The 12,467-nt window shown below is 34.3% G+C and overlaps 1 protein-coding gene across 2 annotated transcripts; it reads right to left on the bottom strand.

The window, feature by feature from the left end:
* Positions 1-1,564: 1,564 nt before the first annotated feature.
* RB195_008417 (uncharacterized protein) lies at positions 1,565-12,029 on the bottom strand (the record flags this gene model as incomplete). 2 transcript variants are annotated; one of them, XM_064194898.1, is made up of 9 exons in its annotated part: positions 1,565-1,620; positions 4,317-4,415; positions 4,571-4,694; positions 5,262-5,378; positions 6,986-7,042; positions 7,096-7,105; positions 11,055-11,135; positions 11,216-11,235; positions 11,994-12,029. In XM_064194898.1, the coding sequence occupies 9 exons, from the start codon at positions 12,027-12,029 to the stop codon at positions 1,565-1,567; spliced, it is 600 nt and encodes a 199-aa protein (XP_064046042.1). The 2 variants fall into 2 exon arrangements, with proteins under 2 accessions (XP_064046042.1, XP_064046043.1); XM_064194897.1 differs by lacking the exons at positions 7,096-7,105; positions 11,055-11,135; positions 11,216-11,235; positions 11,994-12,029 and having other exon boundaries at positions 6,986-7,087.
* Positions 12,030-12,467: the final 438 nt, after the last annotated feature.

Raw genomic sequence — 12,467 nt, 5'->3', positions numbered from 1 at the left:
AGAGTAACAGAACAGCTATCCACGCTTAAGAGATTCTGTTCGAATTCGAACGACGGGAAAACTCGTCCGCAACATTGGTCTGAACGAGTGCCCCTGGCGGTCAAATCCTAGCGTAGCGGATCAAATTTTCACTGACAGCAGTAGAACACGTGCGATTTTTTGTCAACGTTTGGCGATAAGAACAATCTTTGACAAGAATGTTATGAATACTACCACCTAACGCTAACTCCAACATATCGGGCGCAAAAATTCGCTTCTGCTTGGCCGCGTTGCATTCTGTGGCGGCGTGTCCGCGTAAGGTACGAGTTAGTATAACCCCCTTATCTCGTTAAAGGAATCACCCCACGAATCTGACTCGGTATGGATTTCCGACGGACGGCCAAAGACTATACGGGGCAAAAATCCATTTTAATCGAATTCTAATCTAATCATTCTAATCGCCGCGATGGGCAATTCATTTCATTCGACGAATAGGAGGCGGGGGCGGGGCGCAAGGGTGGCGCGTTGCAATAGAGAGCGTGGTAAGGAATCGCATTACGAAGCCGTCTGTTCACAGTGATGGAGAGACTAGTGAGGGAGAGATTAGCGAGATCCTATATGTTTTTGCAATTTACGTCCCCATACGTTCCGGAAATCCGTACAGCACCAGATTCGTGTGGTGATCCCTTTATATACAATAGTATGCAACAACAAAAACATTTCAAAAGCTATGCTACCGTAGAAAAAACCATTTTGCAGGAAAAAAGACAGAAAAACCGTGCTGTGTAACCTTGTGTACGTAACTGATTACGCAATATTACACCATGTGTCAGGATTTCCGTACTGTACTCGCTTTTCGACGTGTGGCAGCCGGAGAAACTTCCGAGTTCCGAGGAGGAAAATCCCTTCGGATCACAGCTACCACAGCTCCCCAACTCATCTCAATCGCCAAGTAATGCAAAGCAGAGCCGATCGCGTCGCGCCATTCTTCGTTCAGTTTATGTTCGACGCTACCGCTGTGCCGCTGAACATCTGGAATAAATGTGTGTGTGTGTGTGGGTTTGGCGAGCGTGTGGCTGGCTGTAAAAGAAACGATCGGCTTCGGATAAATTGCTTCCCACGTACGTAACGCCAGAACTTTCGATAATAACCACCAGGATCGCAGCAATCGCGAAGCGAAATCTCCACCTAACAGTCTCAAAAATAATAATTTTATTCAATATGTACATTTTGGACGGGAAGAAAAAACCATAGAAATAAATTCAAATTCGGTGAAAAATAACTTACGCAAACTTCTATGACACCACACCTGAGAATGAGACAAGATTTTTAAAAGAAAGCGAGAGAGAGAGAGAGGGATTGAGAAAGAGGGAGAGGGAGGAGGAAGAGGAACGAAGAAAAAAAAGAGGATAGGAAAACTATTTATAATAGAATATAACTATTTAATATAACTATAACTACTTATACTTAAGGCACAAACACAGTCACGTCAATCACACCGATCCTTGAATGAATGAATGAATGAATGAATGAATGAATGAATGAAAAAATCGATCGATATTCTTCCCACTCCTACATAGCTCCTCTATTGCTGCTGCCAATGCGGTAATTCGCCAGATGTCACTCCTGGATCCATGTAGTCTGGAGAAGCGGGAAAAAAATCAGTGATCAATAAAATATTCTTTATGGATCATGTGAATTATTATTTCTTAATTATTATTCTATATTCTTATGATTTTTTATTTCTTCATTATCATTTTTTATTTCTTAATTACTATTTCTTAATTATTATAATTTTTATTTTGTGGATTATTATTTCATACAAATATAAACTTATATATTCTATAAATAAGGTGCTCTTCGCGACTTTCTTCTACATTTAAAAATCTGTCCTCAATAAATACACAAGCGAAGACAAATAAAACCTTCTTTTTTCGAACAAAACGTGTTTTTGCTGTATTTTTAAACATATTTACTGTATTTTTTATTTATAATCCTGTTAATCTCATGGATAAAATGGTCTTCTTATGATTTTCTCACTTCTTAAAAATCCTGAATCCCCTAAAAAATCCCCTGAATTTTTATTTATTTCAATACATTCTTCTTAGTCGTTAATCATAAGCTTTTCCAAACAATACCTTATCTGGAACAATTTTTTTTGTATTTAATTTGCATTTCATATATATAATGTGTATTTTATTTTATTTTATGATATTTATGATTTTACTTTTTATAATTAGTTTATTTATATTTTGCGTATTTAATGTTTTTCCCCGCACCAGGAAACCATCGTCGAATTTTTATTAAAAGGATAAAGGATAAGGTCACTGGCGTATCAATCCACTTGGGATGCGCCAACACGTTTTGTTTTAAAATATAAAAATAATAAACAAAGTGTTCATATAAAACTATTTGTAACAAATTGGAAAATCGTAATTATTTTCCGATTCCTTTTTCCATTTCATTTCTATTCCCATTTCTTATTTACAATTAATCAACGATTACGAATTTTTATTGTTAATCGGAAATCAATAATCTGTATTTTCTTTCCCTTTCTATAACACAAATTCGATTTCTATGATCTAATTCTTCCAAGAAAAAATTTCCCCGGAAAGCTGGAAATCGATCCATTTTCTCTATTCTAAATAAATTCCATAAACTATAGTATAGTGTTACAGGATAATGGATTCTTTGATGTTATCGTGTCAGAGGTCGTAAACGCAGCTGGACGGCGATAATCTATTGTTACAATAGTTGTGACAACAGTGAACCAGATTATTCATATAAAAATATTTTAAAATAAAAAATAAAATATATAAAAAAATTTAAAAAAATATAAAAATAATAAACAAAATGTTCATATTTATAACTATTTATATCAAATCTTAATATTTACTAATACCTAATATTTAATATTCTTAATATAATAAATATTTAAAACTATTTATATCAAACCGGAAAATCATAATTATTTTCCAATTCTTTTTTCTCTCATTTCTATTCCCATTTCTTATTTATTTTATCCTTAAAGTGACGAAAATTTACTTGACAACATTTCGGAAAAGAATCACAAACTGATGTGGATATTCTTCTGATGCTAAGACGGATGCTTCGGATGTATTCTTTTTTTTTTGTTTCTTAGAAATAATAAATACGAATAATTGCTGATTTAAATACGATTAATGTTTACACGAATAATATTTGATTTAAAATATTTTTTTCCTTTCTAAATACCGGATCGTTTTTCATAATGCATAAACATTTTTTATACATGTATCATTTTTACTGGCCATATAGTAGAGAAATAATCTTTTCTGATCATAATTCTTCTTGATTTTTTCCTTAAATTTATAATTTTATTTATTTCATGTTACTCTTCCTATACTTGAGTATCTAATTAAGTATCTAGGTTCTATTCCTACTATATTAATTTTGTATTATTCATTATATTATTTGCATATTGCTTTTCTTTCCCATTTATGCTCGCTTCTATTCCTTTTCCTTATTTATATTTTGTCCTCAAAGAAATCGAAATCGTCTCCACTCACCACTCGGAGTAAAAAAAAAATTTGCCTAAATGTGCACATTTCGGCTAAAAATGTTTTATTTTCCGTTTCTTAACGACAAAACGCTAATCCACTTCTAATTTATCGTTTAAAGAACTTCTGAAAGAAATAAATCGTGCGAAATGCGAACGTGTCAAGCCTACAAAAAGTGCAAGCGATACGGTAGTCGCATTGAGATCATTTAGACGGACATAAGTACCAGCGACTGCTTGGATTTGATAGATGTACACTGATGATATAACAATCATATCTTCATATAATTACAGTATAGATACTGTAGGAATGGAAAATTCTAAAATCCCAAAATTTACTTGGTAATTTCTTCATTACTCTCATTCTACTCTTTTCTCCTTGCTGGATTTTCTATTGTTTATTTGTATTCATTCCTTGCCTCTTACTCTGGGCACGCCTTTGAGCGTAATAAATAAATACATAAATTAATTTAATTGTATTCGTACTGTATTTGTATATCTATCTTTTTTTTATTAAAACTAAACATCAAATATAATAATAATGTTGAATAATTCAATAATATTTTTCCCCAATTACTTACTTAATTGATTGTTGCTCTTTTTTTTTTGCTACTTTACTTAATTTACTCCGATATTTTACTTAAAAATTATTAATATCACCTATCGACCACAAATAGATCGAGTTGAAAATAATTTTCAAAAGAAAAAAAAAACAGAGAAAAGAATAGTAAAAATTATTTTCTACTAATACAAATTTTCCAACTAATCGATTCTCCACAAAATCAAACCACATATGTACCTGTTTTCATCATATAACCTCCCATGTAATAGTTTACATGCGGTATCGGACAAGCCATCGATGTTGACATTCCCATCGGGGCCATTAGTCCGGATGTACCTGTACGCATAAATAAAATGGTATTGGAAATTTGTTTAAATTTTATTCTTGGAAATTTAAAAAAAAATTAAAAGCGTTGGAATATGGAAATTTTCGGAAAAACTAGAGAAAAAAAAAGAAATTCCCTGAAGAAAAAGCGGAGCTGCTTCACTTACTCATCGAATTGCTCTGCGTAAGTCCATGACTTCCCCTCCAAATATTAAACGAGGTTTGTAATCCGTAACCGCCTTTCTCGTCGAAAATATCAACACCAAATAATTTACAATCGTCACGTTTCATCTAAAAATGCAATGTTAACGCATGAATAAACAAATAAATATATAGATATAAATTTGTATGTACATATTTATTGTCCATAATTCTTTTCTTTTTTTTGAAAGTAGAAAATTCTTTTTTTGGAAGTGCACAGTTTTTTCGAGAAAAAGTACATAGAAATTCGAGAAAAAAAGATATTGATCGGAGTGAGATAATGAGAAAAATGACACCTGGTTATTTACGTATTTCCATACCAATTTATATATCCCATACAAATTTTGGTGTCCATAACTTCTTATACCTTATATTTTTATTATTCTAATTCTCGTCACGTTTCGTCTAAAAATGTTAACTCATGAACGCAAACAAATAAATCTATAGTTATAAATTTTTATGTACATATTTATTGTCCATAAATTCTTTTTTGGAAGTACATAGAAATTCAATGGTGGGAGTGAAATAATGAGAAAAATTACCTGGTTTTTTTTTACATATATGTCCTCATAAACGTAAATTTAGTGTCCATAAGTTCTTTTTGTGGATAAGAGAAAAATTCAAAAATGAGAGTGATTTAATGGGAAAAAAAATCACCTGATCAAGAAATCTTATATAGTCGGACGCGATTCGTAACGTATGTATTTTACTCATCTTATCCGAAGGCATTGATGGTATAATTTTACGAAGAATTGAAAACGCATCGTTCAGTTCCTGAATAGATAAAATACAACTTTAATAAAAACTCGGGAAGAGAAAAAATAAAATAAAAATGATGCAGCAATCACAAATAGTGGTCGAAACCGTTGTAAAAAAAATACAGTGTTTTAATTAAAGCGTTTTCCTCCAATTTTTAATTTGGAAAATTGAAACTATAGGAAAAAAGGAACGAAAACGAAAAAATAGATCAGCATATTTCCCAGAACTTCTCTAGAAAACATAAAATCCTTTTAATTTGACTATGTAGTACTATTTCTACCTTTGTATCACTACTCTACAAATAGGTACATGCATTAGTTTTTTTTTTAAATTATTATTTTTATTTCTCGTGATCTCTTTTCCACAATGTCTCGTTTCCTGATCAATATCATCCGAACTAATAGTAGCTCAGAACATTTAAATTAATTGTTTTAGTAAATTAAAGTGAATTAACGTCGAACAAGAGATCAATGACGAAAATTTTAAAGGCATCACCGCACGAATCTGAGGTGGTGCGGATTTCACGTGGAGTATTCGTATACGGGATCGTAGATTAAGGAGGGGAAGGGGGATGATACCATCCACTTCTTCCTAATTGCCGTAAAAAACGGTCCGAAAAATACGGTCCGTGCACGAGGCTGGCGCACTCCAATCGAACTCCTGGTAGAAAATAGCGCGCCTGAACGCTCGAAGCCGTGTCTTCCGGGCCGTATTTTACGGTAATTAGGAAGAAATGGACGGAATCACCCTCTCTCCATCATCTACGATCCCGTATACGAATACTCCACCTGTAATCCGTACCACCTCAGATTCGTGGGGTGATCCCTTTATGCGGTGAACTATCACCTTAGATCCAGAAATTTACAAAATTTTTGAATTCTATGCAAAATTCTACTTTTAAATGTTATTTCTCCAGGAAGTTTCTGATCCACCTTCAACATTTCTTTATTTCTTTAAGTGCGCGTGTGAGAACAGAAGTTTTAGGAGCCGGGTAAAGCTGACGAATAGTAAAAGTTTCGGACGATCCCACAGTTTCAAGGCTTTAAAGAAATGATGTTCCTATTCCCACGCCGACATTTTACAATCGCCGACAGCAATAAATCGACCGTCTGGTGCGCGCGCGCACTCTTCAACTACGGTATATGTATGTGGTTTTCGATTTCGCGAGAAATTTGTGCATTCTAATAGAATAACGGAATGAATTGGTGGTTTGGGTCCCATCATAACCATGAATGATAGGTGATTTGAGTACACTGTCCCATATGTTCGTGCATGTGATTCTCTCATATCTTGAATTATTATTTATATTATTTTTTTTATATTTTCCCGTGATTTTCCCGTGCTCGTACATGAATTTATCTCATATTCTAAATTTTCATATAATAACACGAATCCGGGCATGATTTCATGATTGAAACATGGGATCCAGAAAAGCGATGAGAGGTCATGCGTTCGCGTCGCGGTCACGCGGATAAACATAAGTGCACGAGCAATTACACTGTGTTTTTATGTGTTCATAGGTGCAGCTAAACGCTAATAAAGAAGCCTTTCAAGCATTTTCCAGCCGCTAATCGATATATTGATGTATAAGATAATAATGATCAATCCAGTACTGAACTAACCTTTGTTCGTTGACGTTCTCTCTTATTTGCGCAAACTCTTTGCAACAAATTGTCCTCCTCATTTTTCACCGGCTTCCGTGGATTTTTTCGTTTCGGTGCCATTATCGAACGGGTTCTGTTCTAAAAATCACAATTCTGTGGAAATTATCTGACGAAAAAAAAACGAGAAAAAATGGAAAAGGAAGAGTTTAAATACACTGACAACAAATATACAATTTTTTTTTCTCAAGAATCCGAATTAATTCCCCCCCCCAAAAAAAAAAAAAAGGACATAAAATGGGGAGAAAGTTGACATTCCTAAACAGTAAATCATCAAAAAAAGAAGGACTTGGATTACAATGAAAAGTTGTAATATGATCGTTGAAATGTGGAAGAAATCCAGAAACATAATATTATTTATTTATTTATTTATTTATTTATTACGCTCTTATTATTATTATCTTTTCATATATTAAATGGCATCAAATGATTTTTTTTTTTGGAAAAAAATCAAAGGAACACGTCTAGCGCTAAGAGATTTTTACAGCTACTCTTAGAACAGAATGACCAAGCAACCGGCTGTAAGCTCTACAACACAGCAATGTTTTTACATTCCACATTAGTTTTTGTTGGTATTTTTTTTCCTTCCTTTTTTTCCTTCTTTTATTTTGTTCCACGAAGAAGGAAAAGTTTAAAAAAATTTTGTGAAGAAGAAAGATGAAAAACACAAAACATAACATGTCTAAAAATTTTTTTCAATCACATGATCTTCTGAGGTCTGAAAGATAACACCAAGGTTTTAGAGTAAACTGCTTCGTGGTAGTATAACTTGTCATTATAAGTGAAGTTTTTGGTTCGATTCGTCAAAATTCTGCTCTAAGGACGTTGTGGAGTTTAAGGAATGAGATCATTTGCGTTGCAAGCATAAAATCCAGAAGATAGGCTTGAAAATGTCTAGAATTAATGCACATATGTGCGAATTTTCGACGTAAGACGGATTTTTTCCGGATAAAACGGATCCAGAAACGGAAGTAACTCCAGAAGATCTGAAAATCCGTTGATCGCAAACGAGAAACAGACAAAAGTGGAATTTATTCAATCTTTTTTTTTTCTTGAAACAGCAAACGACTCTCCAATCAAATTGGAGAAACAGTGAGCTTACCTGGCCCATTCAACGAAGGCGATCAATAATCGATAACTAATAATCGATAAGCAAAAAGGAAATTACTAGATGAAAGCATCTTACTTCTACCTAGACTTTTACCATAGTTTTAATTTTGAGGAATGCCATTTCGCACAAACAATTTCTTTTTTTTCTTTGATTCAATGAACTGCTCAGTGATTCTTCTTCTAGTTAACATATCAAAATTCAAAAATTCAAAATTCAGCTGGTACTACGGTATCAAACAAATAGGCGTAGTGCAGGCAAATATAGATTGGAAAAATTTTAAAAAAAATCTACTAATTGTATGTTGAAGTTGAATCCTTCCGTAACAGTCACATCGTTGTGGTGTTTTTTCTCAGCAACACGACTGGAAGATCGTTTTTTTTTGTTTATTGACTGATCTATTAAAGAAAGAAAAGGAGAAAATAGGAGGTAGGAACTAAACAGACAACATCTGTCTGGTCCAAAATGACCTACTCATGAACGTTCACAACGAGAAGTTCTTTCTAATTAGGACCCAACGAGGAATCAGTCATTAAAACGAAAAACGTTTTTCCAGGCATGTTCCTGAGAAAAAAGCCCGACGATTTGTTTTGATTCGACAGAAAGAGTCAACTGTGACGGACAACTCCTTTATTATACCGTGAATAGATTGAATTTTTTGTCAGAAAACTTTCAGATACTATTTCAGTATTTTTTTCTTCATATCTTCTATTCTTCATTCCTTAGATCAAGAGAATATTTAGGTGTCCATTTAAAATTCTAATTTTTTCGCTTAATTTTTTGTGCGAGAGCTGACCCTCTTCATTCCAAAAGAATTCTATTCTATTCTAAACGAAAAAAATCGACCAGTCATAGCAGCGGCTACCATTCTGTGTCCTTAGCATTGTGTGACTTAAAGGATTCGCTCAATACGAACGGAACGGAGCCATTTTTCTGGCGGATATTTCCATGAGATGGCTCAATACCTACTGAAAATCATATTCATAGTCACACGGGAGCGTTATGGAGGAATTTTCCCATTTCCAAAGGAAAACCACAAGGAAGATATAAAGAGAAATGCAAACTTTCAATTAGTTCATTCATTTTTAGTTCAATTCAAGAAATTTACAGACTTGAGCACAATTTCTTGGGATTTTCGTTAGTTTTAAAACTTTCTTGGAATGGGTCGTTCTGAGGATCTTTTTGCCTGGAAAATATCGTAAGACAAGATAAGAATCTTTTTTTTTTCAAGAAATAGTTCTAGTAGTAGTAATAATAATAATAATAATAATAATAATAATAATAATAGAAATAGAAATAAATTTTTGTGTCACGTACCAGAAAAAAAGTACGCCAATAAAAAATCTTATGCCAATATCCTGTTGTTGAAAATAAACACGAGAGAAAATAAATAAATCCAAAAATAAACCCAAAAATCCCCTGCATTTCTTTTTTTCTGCAAATTTTTCTTCTTTTCACTATAATATTTAGTGAAGCGATGAGAATGATTCACGCAAACGCATTCAGCAATCGATGATACAGTATACCTGGAGAATTATCTCCTGGATGGCAGAACGTTTTGATCCTCTCTTATTAAATTGTGGAATTTTCCAACAAAAAAAGAAAGAAATAATTGAATAAAAAAACAAATGAAATAATGAAATAAAAAGAGAGTTAACATAATTTTAGAAAGGAAATTCTAACTATCCTATACATTCTTCGAGTGAACCTCTTTTGAAAATGTGCTCCTTTTTTCCAAAAAGATGATGAATTCGATGTGTTACGGTACATACAGTATACATACAATAATAACTGTTCAATAAAAAGTTAAAGAAAACTTGTTCGGGATGTGGGAGAAACACAAAAATTATCTCAGTGTCACTTATTTCCCGCCGCAAAAATTAGGAAATTACAGCGAATCACTGGATATTTTCTGTGATAACGAGGTCCCGTAGAGAATTATTTCTCGAATCCGAACCAGAACCCATGAGGAACGAGCGGCTGCCATATTTAACCAGCATAACACTGCGAAAAAGATTGAAATTCTCAAAACGTCACGAAACGGCTACAGTAATCGAAGGGAAAGTTACCGGCTCTGCGATGGCGCTGAGGAGTTCGCACCGTCGCCTTCGCCTCGCCTCGCCTCCGCCTCCGCCGACGCTCCGCCCATCGCTGTGACGGCTATTAGTGGGCTTTGTTTATTGATTGATGTTATTGATACACAGAGGACGATCGTAAGCAGGCGATTTGAAAAATGACCTGGACTTCGCCGAACGAGGAGGAGGAGGGGACTCATCGACTCCTACTCTGGTACTTAGGGGACATTTTTAACACTTGGCCGAAAACTCGTGTTTTCACGCTTTTGAGGTCATGGAGGCACGGTTTTTACTGGATTTTCTTCTCTAGCTAATCCCCATACCACTAAAACGACTTTTTTTCTGGGTCCCATTGAGAACAAAATTGATTATATACTACATAGTCTTGTTGTGTAAAATTCAGGCGAAATTCTCTGTTCCATCTTGTTTTTTTTTTTGTTTTAAGGCACACCTGTAGGTGTTTTCAATAAATAAATAAATAGTTACAGACAAAAAATCACATTCTAAGGTTCGTTTAACAGTAATTCGCATGACCCACGCAGGCAAAATGCGTGATACACCGGTGGGTCACAGTGATGCTACAAAATGTTCAGTCCACCTATAAAAAAAATGAAAATTGGCTAGTTGCCTGTACAATAAACAGTATGAAATGAAAAAATGAAATAGTTAAGCAGCCACGTTCAAGAAAAGCACGAAAAATATTTCATGGGACAAAAATTTCAAAATCAAAACAAAAATTGATCAATAAATGTCACGAAAATGATCGAATCAAAATCGATCATTAAACTATCAATAAACGCTGACATTTATTCATATGGCCTCCTGTAGCAGATGATGTGTTACTCACCTGTGAGAGTTATACATTTTTTTTTTGTTTCCCATAAATATCCGAAAACTGAGCACACAGCACTCTCCGACGATTTTCGTCCTAAAATTGTCTACGGAGAGACTGGAAAAAAACGAAATTTCCAAGAACAAAAAATTCTAAAATTCATACAATAAACTCACCTCAAGTCCCCTGCTAGGAACTGAAAGTTTTGTGGTTTTTATTTGATTTTTCTTTTATTATTAGCCACCCAGCCATTGTTTTATGGAATCTCCTGCTCATGTGATCTTTTTTCCTGAAATTACGCATATCAGTTCAATCAGATGCCCAGAGTAGCCTAAAGTGACATTTTATCCGGGAAATTTGAATTCCGATCTCTTTCCGGAGAATAAATGAAAGAATTTTGAAAGATCTATTTCTGGAAAATAAGTGAAAGAAAGTGTTGAGTGTAAACAATACAATGAAACCTTCGATAAGAAAAAAAAAAGAAAAAAAAAGACGGGGAGAAGTGAAAGGAAATCACGGTGAACGCCTTGATATGTCACCACGTTTTGTCAGAGAAACCTGAGAAATCAGATATTGGCTCGGATCCAAGACCGCTCTAGAACTTTCCGCGCCACCGCATAGCAGCAAGCGGTTTTGATCGTGATCGATTCGCTTCGAAATCGGTTCCTTCAGGAGATGATGCCCTGCGGCTAACTAACACCCTGAAACCATGCGATTTTCCTTCACCTTAACAGTTATTTAACTCTCTAACATACGAAGGTCTAACCGCTTTTCCAATGTTTCGTTACCGCACTTCCTAGAGGAAATCTGAAAGAGTCATCAAACATGATTGATCTATTCGATCGACAATCACAGAGTTCAAAGAGTTCAAACATTACTCGCAGCTTTCAACGTGCTGTTATTGATCATTGGAGGAAAAAATAAATGAAGCTACGGTAAAAGAAAGTAAATTACCTGTATTTTTTTATTGCCAAGCATCGTCTCCGGCATTTTGCGCCAATTCTCACCGTCATATGAAGTTAGCTATCCTGAATATGCTCAGGACAATGTTTTTTCTTCTGGAATCTTCCACTCATTCGTAACTACAGAAAACTCCGCAAATTACTGTGTTAGTGGACAATTTAAGGACACTACATATGTATGATGCGATCCGCTTCTGATCCCGATTGATCCACGAATGATCTACAAAACCAATAGCGATTACTTTGATTACCCTGATTCCAGGTTTTTGATCTGATTGATTACCTTGATTGATTCTAAAACTGATCGAGAGGGCGCCACTAATTTTCCTGTTGTTTCTATAGCGATACGAAATTTAGTAGATCACTTATTATTGATTGTCACTCATTTTGTATTATTTTCTGCATTACTTTTCTGAATTACTGGATTCTTGAGGTTTCATTTGTATAAATGCATCTGGCGTTAATC

The sequence above is a fragment of the Necator americanus genome, chromosome III (genome assembly GCF_031761385.1).
Source record: "Necator americanus strain Aroian chromosome III, whole genome shotgun sequence".
Taxonomy (NCBI): Eukaryota; Metazoa; Nematoda; class Chromadorea; order Rhabditida; family Ancylostomatidae; genus Necator; species Necator americanus.
The sequence above is the reverse complement of the archived record's forward strand: the minus strand, read 5'-3'. Positions and strand labels throughout refer to the sequence as shown.